The sequence below is a fragment of the Molothrus aeneus genome, chromosome Z (assembly GCF_037042795.1).
Source record: "Molothrus aeneus isolate 106 chromosome Z, BPBGC_Maene_1.0, whole genome shotgun sequence".
Lineage (NCBI taxonomy): Eukaryota > Metazoa > Chordata > Aves > Passeriformes > Icteridae > Molothrus > Molothrus aeneus.
Genome location: NC_089680.1, coordinates 27,858,075 through 27,870,855, shown reverse-complemented (window position 1 = coordinate 27,870,855; position 12,781 = coordinate 27,858,075). Strand labels below are relative to the sequence as shown.

Sequence of the window (12,781 nt, the reverse complement as noted above, 5' to 3'; positions counted from 1 at the left end):
CCAACCACGTGGGCAGCGGGATGGCGGGCGGCGCGGCGGGCGAGGCGCAGTGCCTCAGCTACACGGGATGCAACTTCCTGCGGCAGCGCCTGGTGCTGGCCACGCTCAGCGGCCGCCCGCTGAAGATCCGCAAGATCCGTGCCAAGGAGGAGGACCCCGGCCTCCGCGGTGAGCGGCGGCACCGGCGGCCGCGGGGCAGGAGGTCGGGGGGCGGCGGAGCTCCGGCTGTGCCCGGGACCTGCTGCCGGGCAGGGGCAGACCCCCACTGGGAGCTGGGACAGCCCGGGCTGCATCTGGGCGGGCCCCACTGAGAAGTAGGGACCCAGCCGAGTCCCGGTGTCTTCCCGTGGATGCGCTCTCCCCTGAGCGCCCGCGCAGCCATCTCGGGTGTAGCTGTCACACGTGGGTTGCGGGGCTTGGGAGAGAGGAGGAGGAGAAGGCGCGGGAGCGGCAGGGCCAGTGAAGGAGGCCGGAGCAGGGAGGCTGTCACATACCCGCCGGCTCCTGCCGTAGCCTCTCTCGCTGCCCGGCGGACGGGGAGAGGGGAACGGGACAGTACCATCCCCGTCCCGCCGGCTCGGTTCGGCTCGGCTCGGCTCGGCTCTGCTCGGCAGCCTTGCCTTCGCGGGTCACGCCTTTTCTTCAGAGCGGGCCATCAAGGGCCGGGGCTGGCGGCCGGGCTGGCGCTGCCCTGCCGGGCCGTCCCGGTGGGACGGGGCTGGTGTTGCTCTGCCGGGCCGCCCGTCCCGCCCCACGGGGCAGCGCCGTTCGCTCCGCGCCCGGCGGGGCTCTGACCGGCTCGCTGCGTGTGCTGGAGCCTCTCCACAGCCCCGGAGCTGGTTCTCGTTCCCGTGATGGTGCCTTGGCAGTCGGGATGGCAGAATTAATTCCCTGTCTCTTGGGCCATCGTTCCTGCCGCGTGCCCGTGCCCAAGCGTCGTGTGCTCCCTGTGCTGGTGGGAGCTCACGTTCGTGAACTTTGAATAGGTCACGTTTTATGTTTTGATTTTTGTCAGGGTTTGCCGAAGCAGGAAAGGTGAAAGAGGTGAAATAATTTATTCTCATTTCTGCAGTTTTGTTTAAGGGAAGTCTTTCTTAGGGAGTATCATCGTCATTCTCGTATAAAGCCTTTGGCATCCCAGGATGAATTCCATCATAACTGAAGTAATAAAACATAGGACAGAGTTTGAGGAAGAAACAGTTATTTTTTTGGGCAAGGAGTATCTACCCCTGTTCTGAACTTTATAACCCCCTGTTATAAAGTTCAGAACAGGGGTAGATACTTCTCTGTCTCCTGAGGAGCCTTGGGTGTGTAGCTAAAAATTCTACTCAAAAACTGCCAAAGCATTCTTGTGTGCTTGACTTAACATTTACCACGATCCAAAGTATTTATTATCACTGTGGAGCATTTGGTGGTGATGAAGTTTGTAGCTATTGCCATGTTTTTTTAAAGAGTGTTTGAATTTACTTTTTAAGTATGGGTTCAAGTGTAAACTATAACTGTAACAGAAAAATAATAACAATAAATCCTGATTTGTGTTGATAATTCAGCATGCAGCTCTTTTGCTTTTCATGACTAGAGCTTTTGTAAACTCTGCAACTGGTGTTCTCCAAGAGTGAAATGTGTGCTCACATGCACTCTTGCACTGGAAGATGCCCCAGTGCTTATAAAGTGATATAAACTTTGTAAGCATATAAGCTGTCATAGTTTAGAAAGAGAGCAGAACCAGTATTGTATGACTGAGGCATCAATCATATTATGCAAATATTGACAAACTGTAAATTCTGCAGGTAGCTCTGTGGTTTAAATATCTATTACATCCTAGAATCACATTGAGAAAGAAAAACCTGATTACTGTGTAAGAAATAACACAGGATTATTGCTAAGTGAGTTCTGCAGCCTACAAACAATTATGCAGATGCTGTTGGCTCTTAAAACTAACTGGGTTTTGAATTCTGCATATATTCACCTATCTTCCTTGATACTGAGCCTGTACTGTATTGGGATACTAGCATTAGAATACTAGCATATTCTTCCTGGGATGGCTTTTTTCAGGTGTTTCTGTTTTGGTTTCGTTTTGTTTTTTGGGGTGTTTTATTTGTTTGTTTATTTTGGTGTGTGTTATTTCCTTTTTGGTTATGGTTGGTTGGTACTTTTGGATTTAGGTTGGGTTAAATCTGCTTGTCCTTTGTCTCTGGGTGAGAGTCCACACAATTGAGAGAAACTGAGGAATCATTTCCACACAAACTGCTACGGTATAGTGAACACAGTAAGCAAGAAAAGAGGCAGTGGGATGACTTGTGGCTCTCTACCCTAAGTATGTGCAAAACTGTTTTGGAAATGGAAAATTTTAGAGTCTGCAAACAACTAATTTTGTTTGTGGAACAGATATGCAGCAGTAGCACTTCACATCTAAATGTCCTTTTCTTTTAAGCTAGCACTTTTACAGAGAATAATGTGAAGCTGTTATTAGCTTGTCAAGCTTCAGTATATGGGGTCCTGTTTGCTATGATTTGTCTGTTTTGCTTTGTACTGACTAAAATGTAAATTGTCAAAGGTTTTGTCCTGGACAAGAGCAATCCCTCAAGCCACTGTGGTCAGAAACATCCGCTTTTATTATGTGCTGTGTGACTAGTCTAGCTGCTGCATCTGAGGGCATCTCAATTGATTTGAGATGCCTATAAGTATGGAGGCTCACGTTAACATCTCTGTTTTTACAGAGAATACCCTTTTCACATGTGGTGGCATTACAGCACAACTTGAAGAGTGAGAGTAGCCTTACTGTCATGGAAGGCAGGAAAAGATAAAAAAAAGCACAGGTAAGGTGTTGAACTTCTAAGAAACTTTACAATTCTGTCTGTGCTCTACTCCTTAGATTTTGAAGCAAGTTTTATTCGCCTGATTGACAAAGTGACCAATGGCTCAAGGATTGAAATAAACCAAACAGGTGAGATCTGGTTTTTTTTCTGCTTGGTCTTCAGGATTTATCAGTTTGTGCAGTAGAATGGAAATCTTGTCTTGATAGAGGTAGGTGTTCAGGTAAGATTGACTGAGAAGATCAGAAATAACAAAGTTGACAAGTTTTGTATTAATTGATCACATGCAAGAAGGTCAATGCTCTACCATAACGCAGGGAGCTAAGGAAGCTCTATTGCCCAAGAAATTTAGTAAAATTAGTATTTTGTTAGGTATGCAGGATTTCACAGTGGGCAAGGTTCCTCTGTACCAGAATTGATTTTTGTAGAAGAAAAAGATTTATCCTCTACAGAGGCAAACTTCTTAGCCAGACTGCCTGCTTATTCATGCTTAGAAAAGAGTTTGATTAGAGTGAAAAGCATTTCATGTGAAACCTCAGACTCACCTGGTGTGAGGTTTTGGGTTTTTTAAGGGTTGTAATGATCTTTAGTTGGTAAGTAAAGTGAATGAATTAGCATCAAATATGCCAAGACCTAATAGACTGATGAAGGTTTAGCTTCTGTGGAGAATAATAATTGCTTATATCAGCATTTTGGAGATTTCTAAGAGATCCTTGGTTTAAGGGGGAGGGGAAAGGAAGAAAGTAGTGTGCAGGACAGACAGATACTCATGTGTTGACCCATTTATTAGCTGCAGACATGTAAATAGTGTGCTGGAAGTGCTTTAGCCTTCCATATAGTCTCCTGTCTTCAATTTGCCTCATATGTTGTTACAAAGTATTTTTGTGCTGTTTTAATGGCCAGTGTTTTACAGTGCTCTCATTTGGTTTGCTCCCCTGACCCCTTCCCCAGGTACGACCTTGTACTATCAGCCTGGTCTCCTGTATGGAGGCTCATTGGAACATGACTGCAGCCCCAGCCGTGGTATTGGCTATTACTTGGAAAGTCTGCTCTGCTTGGCACCTTTCATGAAGCATCCATTGAAGATTGTCTTGAGGGGAGTAACAAATGATCAAGTAGATCCTTCGGTAAGTAATAAAGTTTAAGTATCAGAGAAGGATTTTTTGTCCCCCTAAAATAACAAGATTGGGAAGAAGTGTCTAAAACATGTTGAATTTTTAGCATCCCTCACTTCCAGAAGTATCCATTGTTGCTGCATTAGTAAACTCGCTGAGTCAAAGAAGCACCTGCTAAACTAGAGTGTATCACACTCTGAACTTCAGTTTGTAATCTCCCTGACTGAGCTGACTTTCAGTTCTGTGTGGCTTCTGTCTTTTCCCCTGCAAACTCCTTTTAAATGCATTGTGAGGCCCTAACACAGGTTTGGTTCTTCTCTTCTCTTAGAATTTCAATGGATTATTTCTCTTGCCCCACACTTGTATTTACTCTATAAAGAAGAAAGTGTCTTCAAAATATGAGTGCAAAAAGGAAGGAATCTTTCTCTTCTGTTGGGTTCTGGACATAGTCATACCACTGCTGCTTCAAGCCTTCTTTCTATTAGAAACTGGAGTCACATGGTGATTAGGCACTTACAGTAGCAAAAATATGAAATAACTCTCTGGTTCTTCAGAAACATGCCAGAAAGTGTGGTAGGTGAAATGGCTATGAAACGCTTGCCTTAGTTTCTATTACTTATCTGCAGTCCTTTGTTTTGTACCAGTTTTCACCAGAAAACTGGTTTTCACCAGAAATGAGCTGTGGGAATTTGAGTTTTCACCAGAAATGAGCTGTGGGAGACGTGATCAGAATGCTGAAGAAATGATTGGTGGTCACACGCTATATTTATTTTTCTCCAAAAACTCCAAACATAAACTTCTACTTTTAGAGAACAGCATTACTCTTTTCATTTTGAATGGTGATTGGACACTGCCTGTTTTCCTCCGAGTAAATTCAGGACACATTGTAATCTGAAAATGTAACCAGTTTAAATGAATACAAATACCTGTGAAGTGTAACTGCCGGTAGTACACGAGCCCCTGAATCCTGCTCGAATTTATGACTTTTCAGCTATGTTTCTCTGTTCATTTAAAAATCTTACTCTCTCACCTGTGGCTCTGTGAGACATCCCCATGACTCAAGGGATGATCAAAGTGGGTTGTACACAGCACTATTAGAAAAAAAGAGGAAGTATTTTTTGCTACCCTTTCAGTCATAGTGATTAAAAGTACTTATTGTAAGTATTAAGAATCAAAGAAGTCCTTTTTTGTTGACTGTTTAATCACAATGGAGAAATTCTTGCAGTAATCTGGAGATGAAGAGTAGTCCAATGTTCATATTACTTTCAAGTAAATTTGGACACTCATCTAAACAATAGAGTCTTGATTCTGGGAATTACCTCCTTTTGGGCATCAGTTGCATGGGCCTGAGATTAAACTGTTTTAGTTCAAATGAGTGCAAGAATTAAGGCCATTTTGTTCTTGAAGGGTGCTTACTGTTGCCAAAATTTAGACAAGTGAGTTGGCATACATCAGCTGACTCCCAAGCTCTGTATGCTGAATGTAAATCAAATGCATGTAAAGAGTTACATCTTAAGTTCATTGTGCTATAGTAGAGACTACGTTTTAGTTCTTAGTGACAACAGTAACAACTTCAGTTACTGTGACTCAGCTCATACTTGCTTGCTGTTAAGTGGTTGTAACTGAATACCAGGTCCTAAAATTGGTTTCACCCTGGCTTATGTCTGTTTAACTTGCCTGAGTAAACATTAATCCTGGTGCACACCAATAAGGTACTTAGAAGACTTCTACAAGTTGTTTGGTATAACATATGTCTCTACTGGTTTCTGAGACTAAAAGCACAAATTTAAGTGTTACCCTAATTTATTTGTATGCTTACATAAATGGAAACTTGGTTTTAAATCGATTTTGGTTTTTATTTTTCAGTAGACAGAGGGTGTATATGAACTCAGTGAACATTTGTTACCTATGCTTGCCCAAAAAGAGGTGCTTGAATTTATCTATCTGTATGCTTCCTGCTTTCCAAAGGCGGAAAGGCAAACTAGTGTGACTACAGTGTGGAAGCTTAGGTGTTTTACCTGCTGGTCTTCATGTAGCAACCTTTCTATTTCAATCTAGTAGGTTGTATTGGATTTGCATGGCTGGATTTTGTGAGCTGGGATGCTACAGACTGTGGATTCTGTTAGAAGCTGACCAAAGTTTCACCTTCATCTGGCAGAGGCCACATTGGCTGGCTCCAAAACAGACCCACTGCTGGCCAAGTCTGAGCCCATCAGTGATGGTGGTAGCACTGCTCGGGTAACAGCTTTAAGGAGGAAGAGTGAGGGGGTGGAACAGTGGAATAATCTGGAAATGGAGAGAAGAGTGAGAATGTGTGAGAGAAACAGCCCTGGAGAGAGCAGGGTCAGTGAAAAATGGGAGGAGTTCTATGCACTGGAGCAGAGATTCCCCTGTAGCCCATAATGAAGACCATGGTGAGGCAGCTGTCCTCCTGCCACCCATAGATGCCAACAGCAAAGCATACGTCCACCTGCAGCCAGTGCAGGGCCCCATGCTGCAGGTGGAGCAGGTGGATGCCTGAATGTGGCTATGAACCCATGGGAAGCCTGCACTGGAGCAGAATCCTGGCAGGACCTGCAGGCCTGTGGAGAGAGGAGCCTATGCTGGAGCAGGTTTGCTGGCAGGACTTGTGACCTCATGGGGAATCTGCACTGGAGCAGTTTTTGAAGAACTGTAGCCAGTGGGAGGCAAGTAGCAGGAATATGTGTGCAACCAGGGGACTGTGACCTTTCTCTCATGGTGGCAGTGAACAGGTAGGCTGACCCACTGGGCTTTGTGAAGTCTGCTTTCAGCACTGATATCTTGGCTTTTACACAGCCATTTACACAGAAGTATTTGTGGGATGTGATTGCTATGTCGTTTGAGTTTTCACCAGAGACATCCTTGTCAGCTGCGTGCAAGGGAGTATGGTGGCTCTCCTGCTGTGAGGAGAGTAGAAGAGATTCAGGTGAGAGGAAGAGTTTCTAAAGGACATCTTGGTAGAAGGAAAACTTCAACTGAGTTCAGTGAGGCACAGGTCAGGCTGCGTTCCTGGAGTATAAGAGCATGTGTTTACTGTGGTGTTTGTTTACATACATTTATAGCCCTCCAACAAGGCCCAATGCAAAGCTCTTTGACAACTGGCATAACTCCTAAAGAGTACCATGGCCACTGAACATGCACTAGTTCCAAGTGGGACTGTGCTGACATTATTAATATCCATGTTATTTGGTGCCTCATTAGACACTGGAACAAATCAGCCTGAGACGTTGTGAATGCCACACCCCCTGGCAGCGTTCAAAGCCAGGCTGGACAGGGACCTGGTCTAGTGGGAGGCGTCCCTGCCCATGGCAGGGGCAAGTGGAACTACGTGATCTTTAAGGTCCCTTCCAACCCTAAAACATTCTATGATTGTATGATAATACTGCACAGTATTACTGTGTGAGTGATACATCCTGAATGGGTGAAAGGAATACTACTTGCTCTCACTTGTCAGGAAGAGATAAGCCTTTGGAATACCAGCCTGGACTATTCATTGGCAGTCTACATCTGCAATGTGTTTTCCTGTGCTGCCACTGGCAAGATCTGACCCTGGGTAGCTTGTGGGACCAACCATGTGGGACTGGGTTAAGGCAGTTTTAAGTTTCTCCGTCTAATGATTATGTATACAGAGGATGCCCTTTGTAAGGTGCCTTTTTGAAGGGAATGGAGGTGGCACGCAATTGATAGCTCCTATTTCCTTTCCTTCTCTATGTATTGTTATTCTGACATTTAGATATAGCTGCAGTACCCTGTTTTAGAGTAATCATTCTTGATGTTTGTGTTTCCACATGTTAAAGTTTTTTACAGCTATACCATGGGGCCTTTGAGTTCAAATGACTGTCATGCTGACATGAGACTAGTATGTGAAATTTTAGCTTAGGAGCAGTAATTGTCAAACTTAATCAGAATTCAACAGTTGTCTGTAGAAAACAAGCAGTTTTTCCTGCTGAGTTTTCTTCCCACGGTTCTTTCTTCCCTGTTAAACTCTGATTTTCCCCTTCCCCTTCTCCCAGTCTAGGCCCTTTTTTGTGAAACATAACACCGTATGTTAGGTGGGCTCAATGGTAAGTGCCATGCCAATGGATATACAGGCCAACTGGTGCTTTTCCCTTTCTCAGGTATCTGTGTGCTGCAGGCTCTCTATTTCAGTGTTTGGTTTTTTTTAAATATCTTTGGACTGGATAAGGGATTCTTAAAATTACTTTTCTACCTTTTTCTTAGCTACTGTAGATTTATTTAAAGGGAAGTGATAAGTGATTTGTATTTACACAACTTTGCAAATAATCAATATTTATGTGACTTAGAATGTTGTCATTTGTGGTGAGGTATACCATCAGTTGTATGATGCATCTGTTTAGGTGCAACTTGGTGTTATGCTGTCTGTTCTAGAAATGGAATAACTGCCCTCCAAGGGGAGCTAAGGGATGGGGTTTATGGCTGAGGATAGGCAAAAGGATAGAAAAATGGGTTTACAGCTCAGTTCAGCTGCTGTTTTGTAATTTTCAGTGAACTGCTTCACATCCTGCACAACTCCCTGCTTGCCTGGGAGGCAGAACAGCCTTTTCCCATTCTTCAAATACTGCTGATTGCCTCCTCTGTTTAGGCAGCAAAATTGGAACAGTCAGTCTTATTATTTGTCTGTCTGGTACCTCTAAGTATTATGCCTGGAATTTTTCTGAGGACTGAAAACTACAAGTAGTCTTGAAGTTTTTTGAGTTCTTAACCTACACAGTAAAGTTTTTGTTTTTTACTGGTATGTTTTGTTTCATGAGAAGGAGGAAGAAACATTGTGTAATTTTAATTTGAACCAGATCAGCTTGTTGAGATTTCTGCCAGTGGTATTCACATGCTTGTGCACATGCATGTTATTAAAGGCTTTACTCCAAAAGTCAAATTTGTATAGTTAATGAATACTATTGAAGGGCCAAAGCAAGGTAGCCTGGCTTTAAAAAACCGTAAACTTTTTAAATTAAAAGAAGTCAAGCATTGGCTTGGCTTGCAGTTTTGTTTATTTTAATGTAGACATTCAAATATTGATACTAAAAACACCACCAAATGTCTTTCTGTAAAAAAGGAGATATATTGTCGATCAGGATTTGAGAACTACAACATACACTCATAGCTCCTCAGGTACCACCAACAAAATGTTCACAGATTTGTAGGTGAGGTATGTGCTGCAATTTTGTCAGTGGCTTGCGCTCTCTTCAAAGCAGAGAAAATGAAATTCAAGAATTATGAATTTTGGCTGAAGGCATGGGAAAGATGGTGCTTTTTATCTGCCTTCTCAAGTGCTGTCTACCTCATGACTGTTTCCTTCATCTGTGTTTATCTTTTCTTTGGTCATGCTGTCCTGATCCTGTCTCTCCACAGCTATTTGTCTTGGGTAACTCCCTGTGCTGTTGCACTGCTAAATAATTTATATCATGTTTGGCAACACTACTGAAGTTTTGGAAGATGGAAGAAGAGGGCAATCCCTGTAGTCTTAGGAATTAGGAAGAGCAATGGCAAGGATAATTCTGTTCAGACCCGGACCTGGTGAGCACCTGGCTTAAAAGGGAATACACTGATGATGTGTTACCCTCTTCAGATTCTTTTAAGTGCTTCAGTAGAAGCTACCTATAAGCTTCTGTTTCTTAGAAACAGGTAAAAAGAAGTTGTTGATAGAATGATCTTTCTGCCAAATCAAGGGCATGCTCTTGCAGTGATGATTGAAAAAATGCAGTGGTCCTTGCATTAATTTGTTTAGCTATAGGAATTTTTTAGTAATAACAGAGGAATATTATTTACTCATTAACGTAGGAATGTTCAGAGAAATGTTTCACTGATCAGAGAAGTAAGTACTGTGTTTTACATAATGGCACTCAAAATCAGGCTGAGGAAGAAAGCCAGAACAGGAAATTCTATCTGCCAGTAATTTGTTCTAGGAATTTTTTTTTAATAATGATGTATTGTGGTAGGCTAACTAGATTAAGCTCTCTGTGCTGCATTCCCATGTTTTCCCATAAAATACCTTCTATGAAGAAGACTTGTGTCTGTTAGTCACCTCATAATTTAGTGATTTTTTAAATTACTGGCTAACCTAACTTCCAATAGAAAGTCTGTTCTTAAAATTCTGTGCTCCACATAGGTTGATGTCCTTAAGGCAACAGCTCTACCCCTTCTGAAGAAGTTTGGAATTGATGGTGAAAGTCTGGAAATCAAGGTAAGACAGTTTGTTCCTTTCTTTTCAAGCATGTGTTGAAATTATGCTCCTGCATAATTTCATAAAAGCCTGGGACCATGTTCTTGCTGTGGGTTTCTGTTTCTCTCTCGTTGTGGCTACGAGCCACACAGTGATAGGGTAAGGAGAAAGTAGTGACTTTCCTGAGTCTCCAAAGAAGAGTTAGAAATCTTTTTGCTTTTTGTTGCTTTTCAGTTCATTTATTATCTTTTTATTTCTACTCGTTCATTCTGCCCCATGCTTGGGGCTAAGAATTAAAAACGGTATCATTAACCTGTTTCACCTGTAGGAGAGCTGAATCTGTGTTTGGGTCGTTGAGGTTTGTCTCCAGTTTGGAAAATAGAGGAAAGAAGTTTTTCTTGAAGACTACAGTCTTCAGAGGCCCAGTAAATCTGGATACAAAACAACATTTGGGTTTCTTTTAGGTGGGAGAAATGTGTGAGGGGTCTGGCTGCACTACTGGGGCCTGCTGGTGCCTTGCTCTGCAAAGGTTCACCCTTCACCCCCATCCTGGCCCAAGTGCCCATGTCATTGTCCTGGCACTGTCAGCCTCTGCTCCTGTGACCCTGCAGCAGGGCTGGCCTTCAGCTAGCCACAGCCCTGCCCTGTCTGGCTGTGGGCCTCCCTGCCCAGACCCACTCACTGGCCCATGTCCCAGCTCCATCCTTGGCTTGGAATGGTGGGACTGGCTCAGGCTAGACAGACTTGTTAGTGGGAATGAGTTCATTGTAGTCCCTCACATACAGAATATTCTGAGTTGGAAAGGACCTGTAAGGATCATCAAGTCCAAATCTTAAGTGAATGTTCCATATGGGAATCAAAGCCACGACCTTGGCATTATCAGCACCATGGTGTAATCAACTGAGCTCAAATCAAATATTTCTTGTCTCCTCAGCAGCAAGGTGCAATCTGCTACTAGAGACAAGACTTAAGACAAGGTCGTTTTAGTAAAGATGTTTTTGTTTGGTTTTGCACTCTTTCCTATTGAGAAGCCATGCTTTACTTTACTTGAGAGGAACAAAGAAATCAATGCCTGCTTTTAGTTTTGATGCAAAATCCATTTCTGCTTTTAGGATGTGGTTTTCTTGCCTGTATTCACAAAATGCCCCTACTTAAAACATTTTATACTCTGAGAAATAAAAGTGTAATTCTGGGGTGTATAAGTACATTCTTTGTACTTTTTACTAACCTGTTTTTTTTCCTCCATTATTTGTTCTAGATCAATCGAAGAGGAATGCCTCCCAAAGGGGGTGGAGAGATACTGTTTTCTTGCCCAGTGAGAAAGGTCTTGCAGCCTGTTCAGTTCACAGACCCTGGAAAAATCAAGCGCATCAGAGGAACTGCGTATCCTTTTTGTTTGTCTGTCTGTTTTTCTACTTTTAAATGCGTTTACTTATTAAAAAGAACTAATTTGGAAGTTGTAGAAGTGCACCCACCTTTCTGAACATGTATCTAGGTAACACAGGCCAACATTACACAGAGGGGTCATATTCAGGACTGTGCCTCAAAACTCCTGTGTTCAAAACATTGCTATTCAAAAAGCATCTGTAGGCTATTGAATGAATTCAAAGCTGAATGGCACTATTTAAAATCTTTCCGATAGCAAGAAAAAGTTAAAATACCTTCCATCACATAATGTAGGAGCACTTAAAGTAATCTTACTTGGTGCGTAAATTCAGTAGTAACCAATGTAGTTCAGTTGTGCATTAAATAGGCAGTTACTAGTTTAGCAGAAGTTAGATGGGATGACAGTTTAAGGTGATAGTTAAATCTTAGTTCAGTTTACGCCTTGCAGCACACACTGAGCTTTTTGGTGTGTTTTGAAAGAAAGTTGTGGTACCAGTGCAGGTGGAAGTACAGGAGGTTTTATTCTGCCTGGAGATAAGGGCACAAAATACTCTTGTGAACTCCTTACTTTTTCAAACAACTGCAAATCTAGCCAATGTTTTGGATTATTTCTTATTTAATTTCTTTTTCTCTTGTGGCCTTTGTATGGTATCTGTCATGAATCTGCTGTCATTGAAAGAAGGCAGAAATCCCTTACGTGAAACTGTCTTAAGCAGTGGCCAACATGTAGTTTAATTTGTGTTTGAGAGTCCCAAACATGATTTGGCATCGATTACTCAAAAAGAAGGCAGGAAGGAGGTCACGTTTTCTGCCAGAGGTGTAGATTTGCAGCCTATTTCTTCTTTTAGTTTATGGCATGCCATCACAGCTGTGTGTATAAACTGGATGTTTTGACTACCTTGTCCAATCGCAGCATTTAGGTAGGTGCAGTAGTGCCAAGCAAGAGCTGTTTTACTGGATACATGTGCTGTAGAACAGAAAGGAAGGCACCTCATTGTGCTTTTGGTGATAGTTGCTGTGTATATTGGTGGAGGAAGTAATTTTCTTATGCCTCCATTCTTCTCTGTAGTAAGTACATATGTTTCTGTGTGGAGGAGGAAGCAATAATCATGACTTTACTGCCATTGTTCTAAATTGACATTAATATGCAGCACCATTCTGGACCACTTTGATTGATGTATCTGATTGAATTCTGAACTTCTACCTTGCTATAAGCTTTTCTGGGCCTTTGCTCAGGTTTTGATTGATATACCTGATTGAAT

The 12,781-nt window shown here is 42.7% G+C and overlaps 1 protein-coding gene across 1 annotated transcript in view; it reads left to right on the top strand.

Moving 5' to 3' along the window:
• Window positions 1-20: 20 nt before the first annotated feature.
• The window catches only part of RCL1 (RNA terminal phosphate cyclase like 1), a 32,066-nt gene continuing 19,305 nt past the window's right edge, over window positions 21-12,781 (top strand). Inside the window, exons 1-5 of the mRNA XM_066569132.1 lie at window positions 21-168; window positions 2,876-2,947; window positions 3,768-3,943; window positions 10,080-10,154; window positions 11,392-11,516. Of these exons, the coding sequence (XP_066425229.1) occupies window positions 21-168; window positions 2,876-2,947; window positions 3,768-3,943; window positions 10,080-10,154; window positions 11,392-11,516 (596 nt within the window). The remainder of the gene's footprint in view (window positions 169-2,875; window positions 2,948-3,767; window positions 3,944-10,079; window positions 10,155-11,391; window positions 11,517-12,781) is intronic.